We start from the raw sequence: 19,840 nt of genomic DNA, 5'->3' as shown, positions 1-19,840 counted from the left end.
AATCTTATATGTTTCAATGAGATTCCCACTCATCCTTCTAAAGTCCAGAGTGTACAAGCCCAGCTGCTCCATTCTCTCAGCATATGACAGTCCCGCCATCCCAGGAATTAACCTTGTAAACATATGCTGTACTCCCTCAATAGCAAGAATGTCCTTCCTCAAATTAGGGGAGCAAAACTGCACACAATTCTCCAGGTGTGGTCTCACTAGGGCTCTGTACTGCAGAAGGACCTCTTTGCTCCTATATTCGATTTCTCTTTGCCTTGTGGCACCCCACTAGTCACTGCCTGCCATTCTGAAAGGGACCCGTTAATCCTTACTCTTTGTTTCCTGTCTGCCAACCACTTCTCTATCCATGTCAGCACTCTACCCCCAATACCATGTGCCCTAATTTTGCCTACTGATCTCCTATGTGGGACCTTATCAAATGCTTTCTTAAAGTCCAGGTACACTACATCCACTGGCTCTCCCTTGTCCATTTCCCTAGTTACATTTTCAAAAAATTCCAGAAGATTAGTCAAGCATTACAATTGAGCTACCCACGGGCAGGTAAATGGGATTAGCTTAGATGGGGTATCTTGGAAGCCATGGGCACGTTGCTCTATTATCTGTGTGTCATGGAGGGGAAAATACGACCCGGGGATCACGATGGGCCGAAGGGCCTGTTTGCGTGCCTTATCTCTAAACTAAACTAAGAACATAGGAATAAAACGTTCAGAAACATACAAAACATTTTGAATATGATTCTTTTAAAATCAATTTCAAAAGTGGGAGAACTTCATGCATGCAAAATGAACATTATTAAAGCTTAAAATAGCAAGGTTTGTAAATCAATGGCACTTTATTGTCACAAGTACCTAGATACAGTACAATTCTGTTTTTGCATACAGTCCAGTAACAATCCTACTATACGTAAGCACCATTATATTTAAGTACATGAGAGTAGGTATAGTAGATATCACTGAGGGAGTACACAAGTCGACACGTTTCCAGTGACATTTTGAACCCTCCAAGTTCAGAGTGGCTATAAAGTCAAGTCTTATCCTGGCCGTAAAGGCCCGTTGTCCTGGCGACGGCAGTGAGTCGGAGTTGCAGGTGTCGGCCTAGCCTGGCGACGTTCTTGTCAATGCAAACTTCATATCATTTCAACAAGTGATGTTTTACACACATTATTCTTGTGACAAGTTACAAAAACTTCCAGTTGGCAGCCAATGAAACAAGTACTGGAACTCTACCAAAAACATATATCCACCAATCGTGTTTTAGGCACCAGCGTCTCAAAGCGGAATATAAAAGTAGTTTCAACAAAACAGACAAAACAATGCAATTTTAACAAGCTGAAGAACCAATATATCTATTTATACTCATACAATACATTAGTTAAATACTTCTGCTGTGGATTGCATAGTTTGATCCTTCCAAACAATTCAACATAGTACACAAAATACATACATACTATTTTTTTAAAGCTGGAAAGATTGATTGCAATGGATAAGAAACATAAAATCTCTTTGAAAGAGCAGTGAATCTTTCAGTGTTTCTGCATCGTATGGTCAAGTGGCCTCAATTATACGAGCATTTTAAAAGCATCTCAATTGCAAAATCTGTCCAACACTTTGCTACACAATCTACATGAAAACAGCAATGTCCACCCTGCAGAATCACACAGAGGCTAGCTGCTAGTGTCGAGTGTACAATCTTAAATTGAATGCCACAATTCATGTGTGAAAATTTAATGTTATTTAATAAAGACTTCATTCTGTATTGTGAAGGGGTTTGTTTATGGATAGATTATTTTTTACTTTATAACTAAAGGGTAAATGGAATTATATCGTGTAAATGGACATTACCTGGGAGACATGTAAGAAGTCTGTTTGAATATCAGACTACAATTAATTTGTTGTGGCTTTTTAAAACAAAACTGTTATAATCACATCTAGTCACATCGATGTGTGGAACAGGGCTTGTGAATACACCAGTCTAGTTTGGTTGAGAGATACAGCATGGAAACAGGCCCTTCGTCCCACCGAGTCCGCGCCGACCATCGATCACCCACTCACACCAGTTCTGTTTTCCCACTTTCTCATCCACTCCCTACACACCCGGGGCACTTTATAAGTTCATATAGGAGCAGAATTAGACCATTTGGTCCATCAAGTCTACTCCTCCATTCAATCATGGCTGATCTATCTTTCCCTCTCAACCCCATTCTCCTGCCTTCTCCCCGTAACCCTTGACAATCAACTAATCAACAACCTGCCCATCTGCACTTTAAAAATACCTAATTTACAGTGCTACTGGCCAAATGCAGGCAAATGGGACTAGCCCAGTTTGCCAACAATGTTGGCATGGGCAAGGTGGGCCGAATGGCCTGTTTCCGTGCTATATGGCTCTGTGACTTCATGAGACTCCAAACAAGAATACACACCATAAAATCACCTAGGTAGAGAATTTACAGACAAACGTATTTTTCTGATGAACCAATACGGTTAAAATGCCAGAGAGTCACACAGCACGGAAACATGCCCTTCGGCCCAACTCGTCCATGCCGACCAAGATATCCCATCCACACCAGTCCCACCTGCCCGCGTGTGGCCCATATCCCTCTAAACCTTTCCTATCCATGTTCCAGTCCAAGTATCTTTTAAATGCTGTGATGTACCTGCCTCAACCACCTCCTCTGGCAGCTTGTTCCATACACCCAACACCCTCTGTGTGAATGACGTTTTATTTTAATAAGGTCTATGCAGTGAGTGCAGCAATATCAGTTACTTTCTTCAGTGTTTTGCTTCTTTCTGAGGTCGGGCACAAGTGATGAGAGAGAGTGGTCACTGGGCAGATAGATGTCTACCACATCTCTCACTGTCTGTCTTACACACTGGACCTTACTCTAGAACTGGAGCTGTTCCACTCTGAAACACTAGGGCGGCGCAGTAGCGCAGCAGAGCGAGTTCTGTCCTGACCTCGGGTGCTGTCGAAATGTAGAAATAAGGAACTGCAGATGCTGGTTTATTAAAAAAAGACACAAACTGCTGAAGGAACAAGCATTGGAGAAGGGTCCTGAACCTCACCTGACCACATTCTCCAGAGATGCTGCCTGACCTGCTGAGTTACTCCAGCACTTTGTGTCTTTATCTTATGTGCAGTCTGCGTGGAGTTTGCACGTTCTCTTGGCTTTTCCTCTGGGTGCTCTGGTTTCATCCCACATCACAAAGACCTGCTGTTTGGTAGGTTGACTGCCCATTATACATTGTCCCCAGTGTGTAGGTGAGAGATAGAATTGGAAGAAGCGGATGAAAATGCGAGGAGAATAAACAGATTAGTATAAACAGGAGGCTTGATGGCTGGCATGGATGTGTTGGGCCGAAGGGCCTGCTCCCACGCTCTATCTCTCTGATACTCTAAGGCAGGAACTTCATGTTTGGTGAACTTTCAAAACATTGAAAACAATTCTGGGCGGCCCATTGAGGCAGCAGGTAGAACTGCTGGGCCACACACCCGGTTTCAATCCTCACCACGGGTGCTGTCTGTACGGAGTTTGCACGTTCTCCCGTGGGTTTTCTCCGAGATCTTTGGTTTCCTCCCACACTCCAAAGACGTGCGGGTTTGTAGGTTAACTGACTTCAGTAACATTGTGTGGAGGATAGTGTTAGTGTACGGAATCGCTGGTTGATGCAAAGACAGTGGGCCGAAGGGCCTGTTTCTACGCTGTGTCCCTATAGTGTAAAGTAAGGCATCCAGCTGTTAAGTTCTCATATAAAAGTCACTAATTCATTTATGGTGTAAAAAAAACAAATATAAAACAAGATTTATTGATTGTTCTATCTATTGCATGGCCAACACAAGTTAATCAATCAGCAGGAACGCACGTTAGCACCTTTGTCTTTTAACCCAGACTTGGGAAAATGATGGCACACAGAACTGCAGATGCTGGTTTACAAGAAAAGACACAAAGTGCTGGAGTAATTCAGTGGGTCAGGCAGCATCTCTGGAGAACATGGATAGGTGACATTCTGGGTCGGGACACTTCTTCAGACTAATTATGATGGGGGGGGGGGGGGGAAGCTGGAAGAGAGGAGGGGCAGGACAAAGCCCGGTGAGTGATAGGTGGATGCAGGTAAAGGGGGTATGACAGGTAGATGGTTGGACAAGGCCGGAGATGAAAAGACTAAAGGCGTGAGATAACCTCTTTACTCCTTCTCTCACACTTATTGCCTTTTCATCTCTGGCCTTTGTCCAACCATCAGCCTCTCAAACCCCCCTCACCTGTATCCACCTATCACTCACCGGGTTTTTTTCCTGCTCCTCCTCTCTTGCAGCTTTCCCCCCACCCACCACACCACAACCACTCTGAAGAAGGGCCCCGACCTGCAACGTCACCTATCCACATTCTCCACAGATGCTGCCTGACCCGCTGAGTTACTCCGGCAATTTGTGGTCTTTTTCTGGGAAAACAAATGATTCTTCTTTTAGAAACCGAGAGCTCCCCATGCCGTTTCCCCTGTTTGCGGGCTTTGCTCCTGGTTTGCACAGTGCGTTTTGGGTCACTTGATGAACTCTGAGCACCACAGACGATACCATGAGATCCACCACCAGACGTTGATGAACGATCACGCTTGCGTTCCTGAGGCCAAACATTGAAGTTTCAACAAGTGGAGTGGTTCGTCCATGTGAACTGGATAAATAAGGCAGTGGTCTTTTGCGGTAAGGCACGGTTGGCTTGCTCCGAGGCTCTCTGGGCTGGGCTGAGTTCTAGTGGGTCAAACTTCGGAGCTGTCCTGGTGCTGCAAACTGTGGGCAGCGCCGACCTTCCCGCTAGGCGGGTTGCTGCAGTCCGCTTTCTTGACCCAGGACCTCCTTCGTCTCACCAGCAGGACGATGACAATGGCGGCGCAGATGGCCAGCAGGAGGGCGGCCACCCCACCCGCCACCGGGACACCGACGCCCGTCCCCGCCCCAGTCGCCGGGAGACTTGGCCACGGCACCTTGCGCCAACCTCCTGTCCTCCTCCAGCGGCCGCTGCGTGCCGTCGCCCTGCAGCGCCACGTGCTGGATGTTGGTGCCTCTGCGGTTGTCCACTCCGATGTTCTCGGCCAGCTGCGGGGAATCCTCCGCCGACCGGCGCCGCCGTGAACCCGGGCTGGCCGAATCCCAGCCGGACACTGCATGGTATTCCAGGCTCCTCTTCCCAATCCCCCTGCCGGCACTCTCTCCCGACCGCACCGTGTATATAGTGTGGATGTACCACTCCCGACCAGACGTCACCTAGGGAGTGAAAAATAACATAGAAACATAATTGGTGCATGAGTACTCTTTGAGCCAGCACTGCCATTCAATATGATCATGGCTGATCATCCAGAATTAGTGCCCCCTTCCTGCTTTCTTCCCATATCCCTTGATTCTGTTAGCCCTAAGAGCTAAATCTAACTCTCCCTTGAAAACATCCAGTGAATTGGCCTCCACTGCCTCCGACAGAGAATTCCACAGATTCACAACTATCTGTGTGAAAAAGTTTTCTCTAATCTCAGTCCTAAATAGCCTACCCCTTATTCTTAAACTGTGACCCCTGGTTCTGGACTCCCCCAACATGTGGAGCATTTTTCCTGCATCTAGCCTGTCCACTCCCTTAAGAATTATATATGTTTCTATAACACATGACCTTCAAGCCTTTGGGCTTACTAAAGTGAGAAGAATTACTCAATTGAATGAAAAACTGATTTGCAGTTACTCTTGAGGGTTAAAATATTGACTACAAATTCATTGGTGACACAGATAACTGCAGACATTGGAACCTTGAATAAGACACAAAGTGCTGGAGGAACTTGGTGGGTCAGGCAGCATCTGTGGAGGGAATGGACAGATGACGTTTCAGGTCAGGACCCTTGCTTGTACGTTGGCGAAGCCGCACTGGGAATTAAAACAAACTCGAGAGTTGCTGGATAGTTATCCTGATGATAACTATTTTTTTTAATTAATTGTATTTTAACTTGTATTTTAACTTGTTAAGTATGGAAGCTATTTGAGGAAATGTGTGGTGTTATGTCTGTCTTGAAGCTGTCGTGGCACTGTAATTTCCTGTAAAGGATTATTAAAGGTATAATCAATCAACATCAAAGTTGAATATCATCAACTTGCAATGTGAATAAGACTTGGAGTACTGTGCTCAGTTATGGTCACCAGGTGGGCTGAGGAATGGCTGATGGAATTTAATACAGAGAAGTGTGAGGTGTTGCATTTTGCGACGTCGAACAAGTGCAGGACCTACACTGTAAATTGTAGGCCTCTGGGTAGTGTTGTAGAGCAGAGGGATCTAGGAGTACAAGTGCATGGTTCCTTGAAGGTTTTTGCCATTTTGACCTTCATTAGTCAGAGTATTGAGTATAGAAGTTGGGAGGTCATGTTACAGTTGTATAAGATGTTGGTGAGACCCCATTTAGAATATTGTGTTCAGTTCTGGGCACCATGTTATAGGAAAGATATTGTCAAGCTTGAAAGGGTTCAGAGAAGATTTACGAGGATGTTGCCAGGACTAGAGGGTGTGAGTAGGCTGGGCCTCTATTCCATGGAGCACAGGAGGATGAGGGGAGATCTTAGAGAGATGTACAAAATCATGAGAGGAATAGATCAAGTAGATGCACAGAATCTCTTGCCCAGAGTAGAGGAATTGAGGACCAGAAGACATAGGTTCAAGGTGAAGGGGAAAAGATTTAATAAGAATCTGAGGGGTAACTATTTCACACAAAGGGTGGTGGGTGTATGGAACAAGCTGCCAGAGGAAGTAGTTGAGGCTGGGACTATCCCAGCATTTAAGAAACAGTTAGAATGGTACATGGATAGGACAGGCTGGATGGAGCACCTAAGTTACAGAGAAAGGTTGAACAAGTTAGGTCTTTATTCTTTGGAGCGCAGAAGGTTAAGGGGGGGACTTGATAGAGGTCTTTAAAATTATGAGAGGGATAGACAGAGTTGACGTGGATAAGCTTTTTCCATTGAGAGTAGGGAAGATTCAAATAAGAGGACATGATTTGAGAATTAAGGGACAGAAGTTTAGGGGTAACATGAGGGAGAACGTCTTTACTCAGAAAGTGGTAGCTGTGTGGAATGAACTTCCAGTGGAAGTGGTGGAGGCAGGTTCGATTTTATCATTTAAAAATAAATTGGATAGGTATATGGACGGGAAAGGAATGGAGGGTTATGGTCTGAGTGCAGGTAGATGGGACTAGGTGAGAGTAAGTGTTTGGCACAGACTAGAAGGGCCGAGATGGCCTGTTTCCGTGCTGTAATTGTTATATGGTTATATGGTTATGGTTACATGTTGGCCGGTGTGGGCGAGTTGGACCGAAGGGCCTGTTTCCACACTGTATCACTCTATGCCCCTACTATAGGAGGATGCCATTAAGCTGGAAAGAGTGGACAAAAGATTTGTGAGGATGTTGCCAGGACTCGAGGGCCTGAGCTACAGGTAGAGGTTGGGCAGTTTAGGACTGTATTCCTTGGAGCGCAGGAGGTGTCGGGGTGATCTTATAGAGGTGTATAAAAACATGAGGAGAATAGATAGAGTGAATGCACAGAATCTTTTACCAGAGTTGGGGAATCAAGAACCATAGAGGATAGGTTTGTGTGGGGCAAGATTTAATTGGAACTTGAGGGGCAGGTTCTTCACACAGAAGGTGGTGGATATATGGAACGAACTGCCAGAGGAGGTGGTTGAGGCAGGTATTATAACATCATTTAAGACTTTTGGACAGGTACATGGATATGGGCTAAATGCAGGCAAATGGGACTAGTGCAGATGAGGCATCTTGGGTCGGTATGGGCAAGTTGGGCCGAAGGGCCTGTTTCTGTGATGAATGACTCTGTGACATTTTAACTGTTTGGTTCATCAGAAGAATCCAAGGTCATGCCATAAACTCTCCACCTGGGAATTTTAGGTTGTGTATTCTTGTTTGGAGTCTGAGCCGTACAGCACGGAAGCAGACGATTCTTTTCATCAGAAGATACATCGTAGCCAGCAATGGTTTGACATTAATTCCTATTTAAAGCATTAATCAGGCTCTGTGCGGTTCGTGATTGACATATGTGTGTGTCGAGATTGACCCGTCAGAAGCAGGATCTCGACCCGAAATGTCCCCATTGCCTCCCTTCAGAGATGCTGCCTGTCCCGCCGAGTTACTCCAGCTTTTTGTGTCTATCTTCGGTTTAAACCAGGATCTGCAGTTCTTTCCCACACATTGTGTCTATCTTGCCGTATTTACAATTAGTTGAATGCAGATTATTTAGTTTAAGTGTATATTCGAAACCCTAAACCATTCGCTCATAATCTCTTTGGTTTGTACGTTATGTGTTTGCTTTGGCTAACTTTGCAGTGTTATTGTCTTTGTGCTTCTCACCACAATTTGTGCTTTTCACTACATTTAGTTGTTAAAGAAAAAGGAAGTTGCCTAACCAGGTACAAGGCTGACATCACATCAGGAGACACAATAAGTTTAATGCAGATGGAGTCAGACAGTAGGGAACCAGGCCCTTCAGCCCTCCCTCGTACACATAGTACGTCTCCTTCGTACCCACACACACTCAGTACAAGTTCCCCCTTACACACACAGTACGTTTGTCTCGCGTACACACGCACACATAGTGGTCTCCCTCTCTCACACACAGCACAAGTCTCCGTTGTTCATGCACACACATGCCCACACACAGGCACACATGCGCACACACATACCGTACACAAATACAGTATGTCTCTCTCGCGCGCACACACACACACACAGAGTATAAAATCTCCCTCGTACACACGCACACACACAGGCACACACGCATGCATACATGTACTCACACACAGCACGGTTTCCTCGTACACATGCAGACACACGCACACAGTACGTTTCCCTCGTACACATACACGCACAAAGGCACGCACAGACACAGACACACACGCACACATACACGTACTCACACAGTGCGATTCCCTTGTACACACACACAGAAAGACACACACACGCATGCACACAGAGTACATTTCCCTCCTACACACACACACAGACACACAAAGACACAGGCAAACACGCGCGCATACACGTACACACACACATGCACAGAGAAAGAGAAAGACACAGACACACAGACACACACACACACAGACACACAGACACACACACACACACACACACACGCACACGCACACGCACACGCACACGCACACGCACACACGCACACGCACACGCACACACACACACACACACACACACACACACACACACACACACACACACACACACACACACACACACACACACACACACACCCTCCACTTCCTGACCAACAGACTCCAATCAGTGAGGATGGGGGACAAATCATCATCTACGCTAACCCTTAACATGGGAACTCCGCAAGGATGTGTTCTCAGCCCCTTCTTTACTCCTTGTACACCCACGACTGTGCAGCCATATACAAATCTAATTCAATTTACAAATTCGCAGATTGCACCACCATTGTGGGCTGGATGTCAAATAATGATGAGACAGAGTACAGGAAGGAGGTTGAGAACCTTGTGTCCTGGTGTCGAGACAGCAACCTTTCTCTCAAGGTCAGCAAGACAAATGAGCTAGTGATCAGGAAGTGAAGCGGTTCACAAACCCCAGTTTGCATTGACGGCACCGAAGTAAAGATGGTTGAAAACTTCTAATTCCTCGAGTCAATCTCATCAACAACGTCTCCTGGATCACCCATATTGAAGCAACGACCAAGAAAGCACACGGTGCCTCAACCTCCTTAGAGGTTTGGCATGTCCCCTACAACTCTCACCAACTTCTACCAATGCACCGTAGAAAGCCTTTTATCAGGATGCATCACGGCTCGGTTTGGGAACAGCTCCATCCAAGACCACAAGAAATTGCAGCGAATTGTGGACGCAGCCCAGACCATCACACAAACCAACCTCCCTTCCATTGATTCCATTTATACCTCACGCTGCCTCGGCAAGGCCAGCTGCATAATCAGGGACAAGTCGCACCCTGGCCACTCCCTCTTCTCCCCTCTCTCATCGGGCAAAAGGTATAGAAATGTGAAAACGCACACCTCCAGATTCAGGGACTGTTTCTTCCCAGCTGTTATCAGGCAACTGAATCATCCTACCACAACCAGAGAGCAGTGCTGAACTACTATCTACCTCATTGGTGACCCTCGGATATGTTGATGATCCTTGATCGGACTTTACTGGCTTTAGCTTGCATTAAACGTTATTCCCTTATAATGTATCTATGCACTGTAAAATGATAGATTGTAATCATGCATTGTCTTTCTGCTGACTGGATAGTACGCAACAAAAGCTTTTCACTGTACACACAGACACACACGCATACACACGCACGGCACGTTCCTGTCGTACCTGGAAGAGCGGAGAGGAATCCACATGGAAGCCGTCAGAGCCGGGCTGGGTGGCGAGTCCGAGGGCTTCATAATCATCGATTGCCAGCCGAGCGTTGAAGGCCAGGTTACCAAAGTACACGTCCTGGGTTTCAGGCTGGGCTTTATCCTATACAAAAATAATCAGCAGCATTGTTACAGCGAAACACATCAGCGTAACAAAAATAAACTGTGGGGCCCCTGTCAGTGGTATTTGTGTCATCGAGAGTGAGATGACAGAAGGCCAGATAGCGGCCTATGTTGTGCCTCTATTGAAGGAAAGCCTAAGAACTACAGGCTATGTACAGGTCCCCCACCGATTATCCGGCAACTGGTGATCCGGCACCTTCTTTAACCCAGACAAAAATTACGAGAGCGCCCTTGAAATCCCCCCCCCGAAAGTCCCCCCGAAAATGTGGCACCTGGGCCGGGTGAGGGGGCTGATCTCGACTCCATCGGGACTTCCGCGGCCGATCGGTGGGTGGAATTTGCCTCGTGCAGCCGGGGCTCTGGAACTCGGGCCAGGCCGGAGCCGGCAGATCCGTGTTCCACAGCCGACTTTCCGTGGCTCACTTTGTGGTATCTCGGTGCCCCGAGGCCGTGAGCTCTGTTGGTCCGGCAAAAAGGATAATACGGCAAGGCTTTGGAACCAAGGGTGCTGGAAAATTGGTGGTGTAACGGCATTTAAAAGACACTTGGACAGGTACTGCGGATAGGAATGTTTTAGAGAGATATGGGCCAAATGCAGGTCGGTGGGACCTGTGTAGATGGGGCATATTGGTTGGCATGGGCAAGTTGGGATGAAGGGCCTGTTTCCATGCTGTATGACTCTATGACTGGTAAACCTAACATTTAGAAGGATGAGAGGGCATCTCATTGAGGCATATAAGATTGTTAAGGGTTTGCACACGCTAGAGGCAGGAAACGTGCTCCCGATGTTGGGGGAGTCCAGAACCAGGGGCCACAGTTTAAGAATAAGGAGTAAGCCATTTAGGACGGAGACAAGGAAACACTTTTTTTCACAGAGAGTGGTGAGTCTGTGGAATTCTCTGCCTCAGAGGGCAGTGGAGGCAGTTCTCTGGATGCTTTCAAGTGGGAGCTAGATAGGGCTCTTAAAAATAGCGGAGTCAGGGGGTATGGGGAGAAGGCAGGAACGGGGTACTGATTGGGGATGATCAGCCATGATCACATTGAATGGCGGTGCTAAGGGTAGACCTTCTCAAGGCTTATAAAATCACGAGGGTCGTAGATGATGTAAATAGCCACAATCTTTTAGGGGAATTAAGAACGAGTGAACAAGGTTCAAGGTGAAGGGGAAAAGATTTAATAGGAACCTGAGGGGAACTTTTTCACACAGAGCGTGGGGTGGATGTGTGGAACGAGCTGCCAGAGGAGGTAGTTGAGGCAGGTACAATAACGGCATTTAAAAGACATTTGGACAGGTACATGGAAAGGAAAGGTTTAGAGGGATATGGGTCAAACGTGGGCAGGTGGGTCTAGTGTACATGGGGTATTTTGGTTGGTGTGGGCAGGTTGGGCCGGTTTCCATGCTGTATGATGCTAAAAGCACATAAAACTGATAAGAAAGAACAGTTTAGTTTAGCATGGAAACAGTTCAGTCGAGCGGCCCACCGTGTCTGCGCCGACCAGCGATCACCCCGTACACTAGCACTAACGCACACACTAGGGACAAGTTACAATTTTACTGAAGCCAATTAACCTACAAACCTGTACGTCTTTGGAGTGTGGGAGGAAACCTGAGCACCCAGAGAAAACCCACATGCAAACTCCGTACAGACAGCACCCGCAGTCAGGATTGAACCCGTGTCTGTGGTGCTGTGAGGCAGCAACTCTACCGCTGCGCCCCCGTGCCGCCATTGATCGCCCGTGTGACCGTACGACTCACGGGAGTGGCGTGGCAGAAAGGGAGGGCGATTATGAGCCTTACCAGGATTTTGAACCTGTACAAGAGGGAGGGGGAGTCCGCCACACAGCCGTACTCAGCGTTTAACGGGTTGTACTTGGGAACGTATCCGTCCGCACCGGTGCACAGGAACACCTTCTCTATGTTGCAAAAGAACGAGTCCCCCAGGTTCTGGACGGGATCCACCATTACACGCCCGTACACAACCGATCCTGCAGGGTTAAGGCATTGGTTTAGTTTAGCGATGCAGTGCAGAAACAAGCCCTTGGGCCCACCGAGTCCGCAACGACCAGCGATCCCCACATATTGTCACTACCCTACACACACTCGGGACATTTTTACATTCATACCAAGCCAATTAACATACAAACCTGTACGTCTTTGGAGTGTGGGAGGAAACCGAAGATCTCAGAGAAAACCCACGTGGTCACGGGGAGAACGTACAAACTCCATTCAGACAGCATCCGTAGTCAGGATCGAACCCGGGTCTCCAGCACTGTAAGGCAGCAACTCTACCGCTACGCCACTTTGGTCAATGCTCAATAGTGCTTTATTCATCACATGTACTAACGCACAGTGAAACTCTTCTTTGCAAATCACATGCTGCAGCACTCGTGAGTAAGGCAAGGCAGCGCCTTTACCCCCTCAGGCAATTGAGGACATTCAGAGTGTCTCTGAGGATTCTCCAGTGCTTCTACTCAGCGGCTGTGGAAAGCATCTTGTCCGGAAATATCACGATTTGGTTTGGGAATTGCTCTGCCCAGGACAAGAAGGCTCTGCAGAGAGTAGTGTGTTCGGCCGAACGCACTATGGGAACTACACTCGCCCCTCTGCAGGAACTACACATCAGGAGGTGCAACTCCAGAGCCAATAAGATCATGGGAGACCCCTTCCACCCCTGCAACAGACTGTTCCAGCTGCTACGGTCAGGCAAACGCCTCCGTTGCCATGCGGTGAGAACGGAGAGGTTGAGAAGGAGTTTCTTCCCAGAGGCCATTAAGACTGTAAACTCCTCTCTCACCAGGGACTAACTTTACTGAACCACTCTACTGTTTTTTTTTAATTGCTGTTTTGTTTCCTATTTCCTTCCTCCCACAATATGTAATATGTAAAAGAATATGTGATTCTGGTCCATTCTGTTTGTAGTTTGTTTGTTTGTTTTTTGCACAAAGTCCGCGAGCATTGCCACTTTTCATTTCACTGCACATCTCGTATGTGTATGTGACGAATAGACTTGACTTGACTTGAAATGGTTCAGAAGAGCATCGCCAAACCCAAGCACAATCCTCGATTCGCAAAGTGTACAGAAATAGTCCACTGAGACCGCATGCCCTCAGCTTCCTATTAAATCCTTCCCCTCTTACCTTAAACTCATGTTCTTTGGTTCTTGATTCCACTGCCCTGGGTAAAATATTTTGTGCATTCATCCTATCTATTCCCTTCATGATCTTATACATCTCTATAAGATCTCCCCTCAAACCTCCCTTGCTCTCTTTCCCGTTTAACAATATCGGTTTTAGATCAGGGTGGACACAACTGAACATAGTACTCCAGATGTGGCCTCACGTTGCAGTTTTAGCCAGTGTTATTGCTTTATAACAAGTGGATTGATGTTTTGTTGCTGGAATCTAGCGGTAACCCAGTAACCAAGTCACCCTGCTATGAGAATGCAGGGCGACTTGGACAGGTTGGGTGAGTGGGCAGATGCATGGCAGATGAAGTTTAATGTAGATAAATGTGAGGTTATCCACTTTGGTAGCAAAAACAGGAAGGCAGATTATTATCTAAATGGTGTCAGCTTGGGAAAAGGGGTACAACGGGATCTGGGGTCCTTGTTCATCAGTACAGGTACAGCAGGCAGTGAAGAAAGCGAATGGCATGTTGGCCTTTATAACACGAGGAGTTGAGTGTAGGAGCAAAGAGGACCTTCTGCAGTTGGTCAGGGCCCTAGTGATACCACACCTGGAGTATTGTGTGCAGTTTTGGTTTCCAAATTTGAGGTAGGACATTATTGCTATTGAGGGAGTGCAGCGTAGGTTTACAAGGTTAATTCCTGGGATGGCGGGACTGTCATATGCTGAGGGAATGGAGCGGCTGGGCTTGTACACTCTGGAATTTATAAGGATGAGAGGATATCTTATTGAAATATAAGATTATTAAGGGTTTGGACACGCTAGAGGCAGGAAACATGTTCCCGATGTTGGGGGAAGTCCAGAACCAGGGGCCACAGTTTAAGAATAATGGGTAAGCCATTTAGAACGGATATGAGGAAAAACCTTTTCACACACAGAGTTATGAGTCTGTGGAATTCTCTGCCTCAGAGGGCGGTGGAGGCAGGTTCTCTGGATACTTTCAAGAGAGAGCTAGATAGGGCTCTTACATATAGCGGAGTCAGGGGATATGGGGAGAAGGCAGGAACGGGGTACTGATTGGGGATGATCAGCCCTGATCACATTGAATGGCGGTGCTGGCTCGAAGGGCCGAATGGCCAACTCCTGCACCTATTGTCTATTGTAAGTGGACAGATGTTTCGTTGCTGGAGTGGACAGATGTTCATACCTTCAGTGAACGCCACATCACTGCCTTCTCCAAAGCCCATGGAGCCGTCAGACAGCCAGAGACTCTTCTTGTTCAGGAGGAACATCTGTGTGTTGAGGCTGAACTCGGCCGGCACTGGGTCACTGACCTGAACCATGCAAACAGAAACGTGAACATGACCAGGTCAACACTCAAACACAGTCAACCTCTACATCAACCATCACCACCCCAAGGAGAATCATTACAACATGTACCTTCCCCTTAACCTTCATTATTATTCTATTAAATGAATGCTTCATTTGAATGTTAGGTTTCATCTGAAGATAAGAAAGTGCTGGAGTAACTGAGCGGGTCTGACAGCATCTTTGGAGAATAGAAATGTCACTGATCAGAAATGTCACCGATCAGAAATGTCACCTATCCATGTTCCCCAGAGATCTACCTGACCCGCTGAGTTACTCAAAGGGTCTCAACCCGAAACATCGTCAGTCCATTCCCTCCAGAGATGCTGCCTGACCCACTGAGTTCCTCCAGTACTTTGTGTTTTGTTGAAGCCAGCAGCGTCTGCTGTTCCTGTGCCTCCAGTTTACTGCTCCACTGCAAATTCTCCGCAAAATATTACTACTTTGAAGAAGTTCTCCTCGTCTCTCCCACAGTTCTGGGAGACCCCTCTCTCACTGCTCCCCCTCGGTGAGGCCTGCTGCGCTCCTACTCTCCCACCATGTTCTGACCTGGACTCACTACCACAGTAGTCTGAAGAAAGATCCCAAACCAAAACATTATCTGCCCATTCCCTCCGCAGATGCCGCCTGACCCGCTGTGTTACACCAGTGCTTTGTGTCTACATCTGCAGGGCCCTCTGTCTCCATATCCTTCCTGTATTGGGGTGACCAGAGCTGCGTGCATGACAGTCCAAAAAAGCTGTAACGTGACTTCCTGACTCTTCTACTCAATGCCACCACCAATGAAGGTAAGCTTAGCATACACCTTATATACCACTCTATCTACTTGTGCTGCCACAATCAGGGAGTTATGGGATTTGTACACCAAGATTCCTCTCTACATCATTGGTGTTAAGGCTCATGACGTTCTTTCTGTGTCACAGAGTCATGGAGTCTTACAGCGTTGAAACAGGCCCTTCGGGCCATCTTGCCCACACTAACCAACATGCCCCATTTATACTAGTCCCACTTACCTGCCTTTGGCCTATATCCCTCTAAACCTATCCTATCCATGTACCTGTCCAAATGTTTTTAGCGATAGTCCTGCCTCATTTACCTCTTCTGCAGCTTGTACCATATACCCACCACCCTCTATGTAAACAAACTTACCCCTCAGATTCTTATTGAATCTTTCCCACCCTTACCTTAAATATATATCCTGTGGTTCTCGATTCCCCACCTCTGGGTAAAAGACTCTGTGCATTCACCTTATCTATTCCCCTCATGATTTTATACACCTCTCTAGGATCACCCCTCAGCCTCCTGCGCTCCAAGGAATAAAGTCCTAGCCTGCCCATCATCTCCCTGTAGCTCAGGCCCCCCGAGTCCAGGCAACATCCTCGTAAATGTTATTTTGCATCCTTTCCAGCTTTAATGACATCCTTCCTAATAACAGAGTGAACAAAACTGGACACAATACTCCAAAAGTGGCCTCGCCAAAGTCTCGTACAAGTGTTCTTGCGTTTCACCTGTGGCACAATTAACCTGTCCCTGCCCACACGAGAGTTGTGGTGGCATCAATACTGGCTGCTAACTTCACACTCCTGCCCCATCCTCAGTGACAGGGAAAGGCTGGAGAGAGAATACAGTGACGTGGAAGGGTGCAGTAATTCAGTACCTGCTGAAACCTGATGTCCAGATCAAAGATTATGGGCTCCCTCGGATTGCAGACTATGGGGAGAGTGTAGTCTTGACTTGGGGACGATGCGCATGGAATCAGTTTCACGGTGTACGTACCCGAATAATCACGGACCTGCGGGGAACATTTTGTTTTGTTTTGTTTGTGTCAAAAATAATTTATTTAATTACGATCACGGAAAAAGCAAACCGTGGTAACACACCCACCACCATAGTACACATTCACCAAACTATCTAGACATTACATTTTCAAACAACTGTGTTACAATCCTTACAAATATACTAAATAACTACTGTACAACAATGCCCCTCTCAAACACCACCTTGGCGCAGAATGTTGGGCGAGTCCAGAACCAGGGGCCCACAGTCTTAGAATAAAGGGGAGGCCATTTAAGACCGAGGTGAGAAAAAACATTTTCACCCAGAGAGTTGTGAATTTGTGGAATTCCCTGCCACAGAGGGCAGTGGAGGCCAAGTCACTGGATGGATTTAAGAGAGAGTTAGATAGAGCTCTAGGGGCTAGTGGAATCAAGGGATATGGGGAGAAGGCAGGCACGGGTTATTGATTGGGGACGATCAGCCATGATCACAATAAATGGCGGTGCTGGCTCGAAGGGCCGAATGGCCTCCTCCTGCACCTATTTTCTATGTTTCTATGCAATTCAATGCTCAATGGTGCTTTGTTCTCATATGTACATAATACAATGAAATTATTTCTCGAGTCGCCAAAGTCCTGTCTTGGGTGTATGGAGTGTGCGTGGGAGTGTGTGCCTGAGATGCATTCTGTGGCCCCAAACATTTAGCAGCAGTTCATGGCATCATAGTGCGATGAGAGGTAGATTCACAGAGAAAGATTACTTGTAAATGACATCTTGCAAAACACTTACAGCTGTAGTGAAAGAAAAATATTTTTTTAATTTGAATATAAAACGTAGAACGGTAACTGTACTTTACAGGACCTGTGCCTCGAGACTGTGCGGTACAGAATTAAATATATTAGTCCGGGCATCATCTGGCTCTGCTAACTCTTAGTTACAATACTCCGTTTATCCTTTAGTTTAGTTTAGAGAAACAGCACGGAAAGAGGTCAGTGAGCCCATCGAGTCTGCACCAACCAGCGATCCCCGCACATTAACACAATCCTACACTCACTAGGGATAATTTACATGTACACCAAACCAATTAACCTACAGACCTGTACGTCTTTGGAGTGTGGGAGGAAACTGAAGATCGCGGAGAAAACCCATGCGGTCACGGGGAGAACGTACAAACTCCGTACAGACAGCACCCGTAGTCGGGATCGAACCCGGGTCTCTGGCACTGCAAGCGCTGTAAGGCAGCAACTCTACCGCTGCACCACTGTGGCCACCCCTAATTATCCTAATTAGATATTAATTCCAAAGTTTCATAAACATTCACACCAATACTTATATTATTTGAATTGCTTTGAGTTGGAGCTGTACAACATTGACCAAGTTGGCATACTGGGCTAGTCCCATTTGCCCAGATCCCTAAACCCTTCCTATCCAAATCTCTTTTAAAAATCGTAATTGCATCCACTTCTATAGCTTCCTCTGGCAGCTCGTTCCAGTTACAGACTACCCTCTCGGTGATAAAAAGTTGTCCCTGAGGTCTCTCTCTCCCCACTCACCTTAAGCCTATTGTTTTGTCTGGATATTTTTAATGATTGATTACGTTTTTTTAAGCCTATTTTATTAAAAAAAATATCCAGACCTATTGCTCACGAATATACTCAGAATCAAATAAGATTTTCGGGAAATCAATACAGGTAAACTTTCCTGATGAAAAAAGTTTTTTTAAAAAAGTACGGTGCCTCAACGAAACAGCTCAAAAAGCTTCTTGAACGATTCATTTCTTTCAAGGATGATCTTTCTCATAATGTTATATCCCACACTCTGTATCTTCCCCTTTGCTCTACCTATTGTACTTGAGTTTGACTGGATTGTGTTTATGTACAGTATTATCTGATCTGTTTGGATAGCTGCAAAACAAAGCTTTTCACTGTACCTCGGTACACGGGGCAATAGTAAACCGAAACCTAAAGGTAGACCTAAATCCACGAAAAATATAAATGATATATAAAATAAACAAAAATCACTCATACATATTGCAAGACTAAAACGATAAAGACTGTGCAAAAACAAGACGGTAGTGCCAAACATAAATTGGAATCAAGTCTGTGGTAGTGCAAGAGGTGGCCGTAGTGTTTCATTGTTGATTCGGTTGCGGGTCGGTTCAAGAACCTGATGGTTGTTGGAAAGTAGCTTAGTTTAGTTTAGTTTAGAGATAGAGTGAGGAAACAGGCCCTTCGGCCCACTGGGTTCGTGCCGCCCAGCGATCCCTGCACATTAACAATATCCTACACCCACTAGGGACAATTTTTACATTTACCAAGCCAATTAACCTACAAACCTGTACATCTTTGGAGTGTGGGAGGAAACCGAAGATCTCGGAGGAAACCCACGCAGGTCACGGGGAGAACGTACAAACTCCGTATAGAGAGCGCCCGTAGTCGGGATCGAACCTGGGACTCCGGCGCTGCATTCGCTGTAAGGCAGCAACTGTACCACTGCCCTGTTCCTGAACCTGGTGGTGTGGGAAGTTCAGGCTTGTGTACCTCCTGCCCGATGGTAGCAGTGAGGAGAGGGCACGTCCCGGATGGCTGGGGATCCTTGAGGGTAGATGCCGCCATCTTGAGGCAGGGCCTGGTGTAGATGCTGTCGATGGTGGGGAGGGATGTGCCTGTGATGGTGAATAAACGCTGTCAACATTGCAAGGTTTACAGACAGAAACTTACTGCAAAGTCTGACGTGAAGCTCCACTGCTGTTCAGGATGGTTGTAGCTGGGTTCACTGCGAACTAAACTCAGTGTAAAGGTGAGGCCTGGATGGTCAGCACACATCACCATGGATCTCAGAGCAGAGGCTGCAAACGACAGTGGGGGTATTAGAGCAATTCAAAATTATTAAGCTCATCCTTTGTACTGTATTGCAAAAACTAAAGCTATAAAAATTACTTATTAACTAACTTTAGTATAGTTTAGTTTAGAGATACAGCTCGGAAACAGGCCCTTCGGCCCACCGGGTCCGCGCCG

General features: G+C 46.6%; 1 protein-coding gene across 1 annotated transcript in view; it reads right to left on the bottom strand.

Annotated features, from left to right (window-relative positions):
- Nucleotides 1-4,319: 4,319 nt before the first annotated feature.
- The window catches only part of frem2 (FRAS1 related extracellular matrix 2), a 117,367-nt gene continuing 101,846 nt past the window's right edge, over nucleotides 4,320-19,840 (bottom strand). Inside the window, 7 exon segments of the mRNA XM_033022243.1 lie at nucleotides 4,320-4,961; nucleotides 4,963-5,265; nucleotides 10,388-10,534; nucleotides 12,353-12,540; nucleotides 14,888-15,014; nucleotides 16,706-16,840; nucleotides 19,544-19,671. Of these exon segments, the coding sequence (XP_032878134.1) occupies nucleotides 4,761-4,961; nucleotides 4,963-5,265; nucleotides 10,388-10,534; nucleotides 12,353-12,540; nucleotides 14,888-15,014; nucleotides 16,706-16,840; nucleotides 19,544-19,671 (1,229 nt within the window). The 3' untranslated portion in view covers nucleotides 4,320-4,760.

The sequence above is a fragment of the Amblyraja radiata genome, chromosome 6, assembly GCF_010909765.2.
Source record: "Amblyraja radiata isolate CabotCenter1 chromosome 6, sAmbRad1.1.pri, whole genome shotgun sequence".
Taxonomy (NCBI): Eukaryota; Metazoa; Chordata; class Chondrichthyes; order Rajiformes; family Rajidae; genus Amblyraja; species Amblyraja radiata.
Note: the sequence above shows the minus strand (reverse complement) of the source record. Positions and strands in the feature narration are given on the sequence as shown.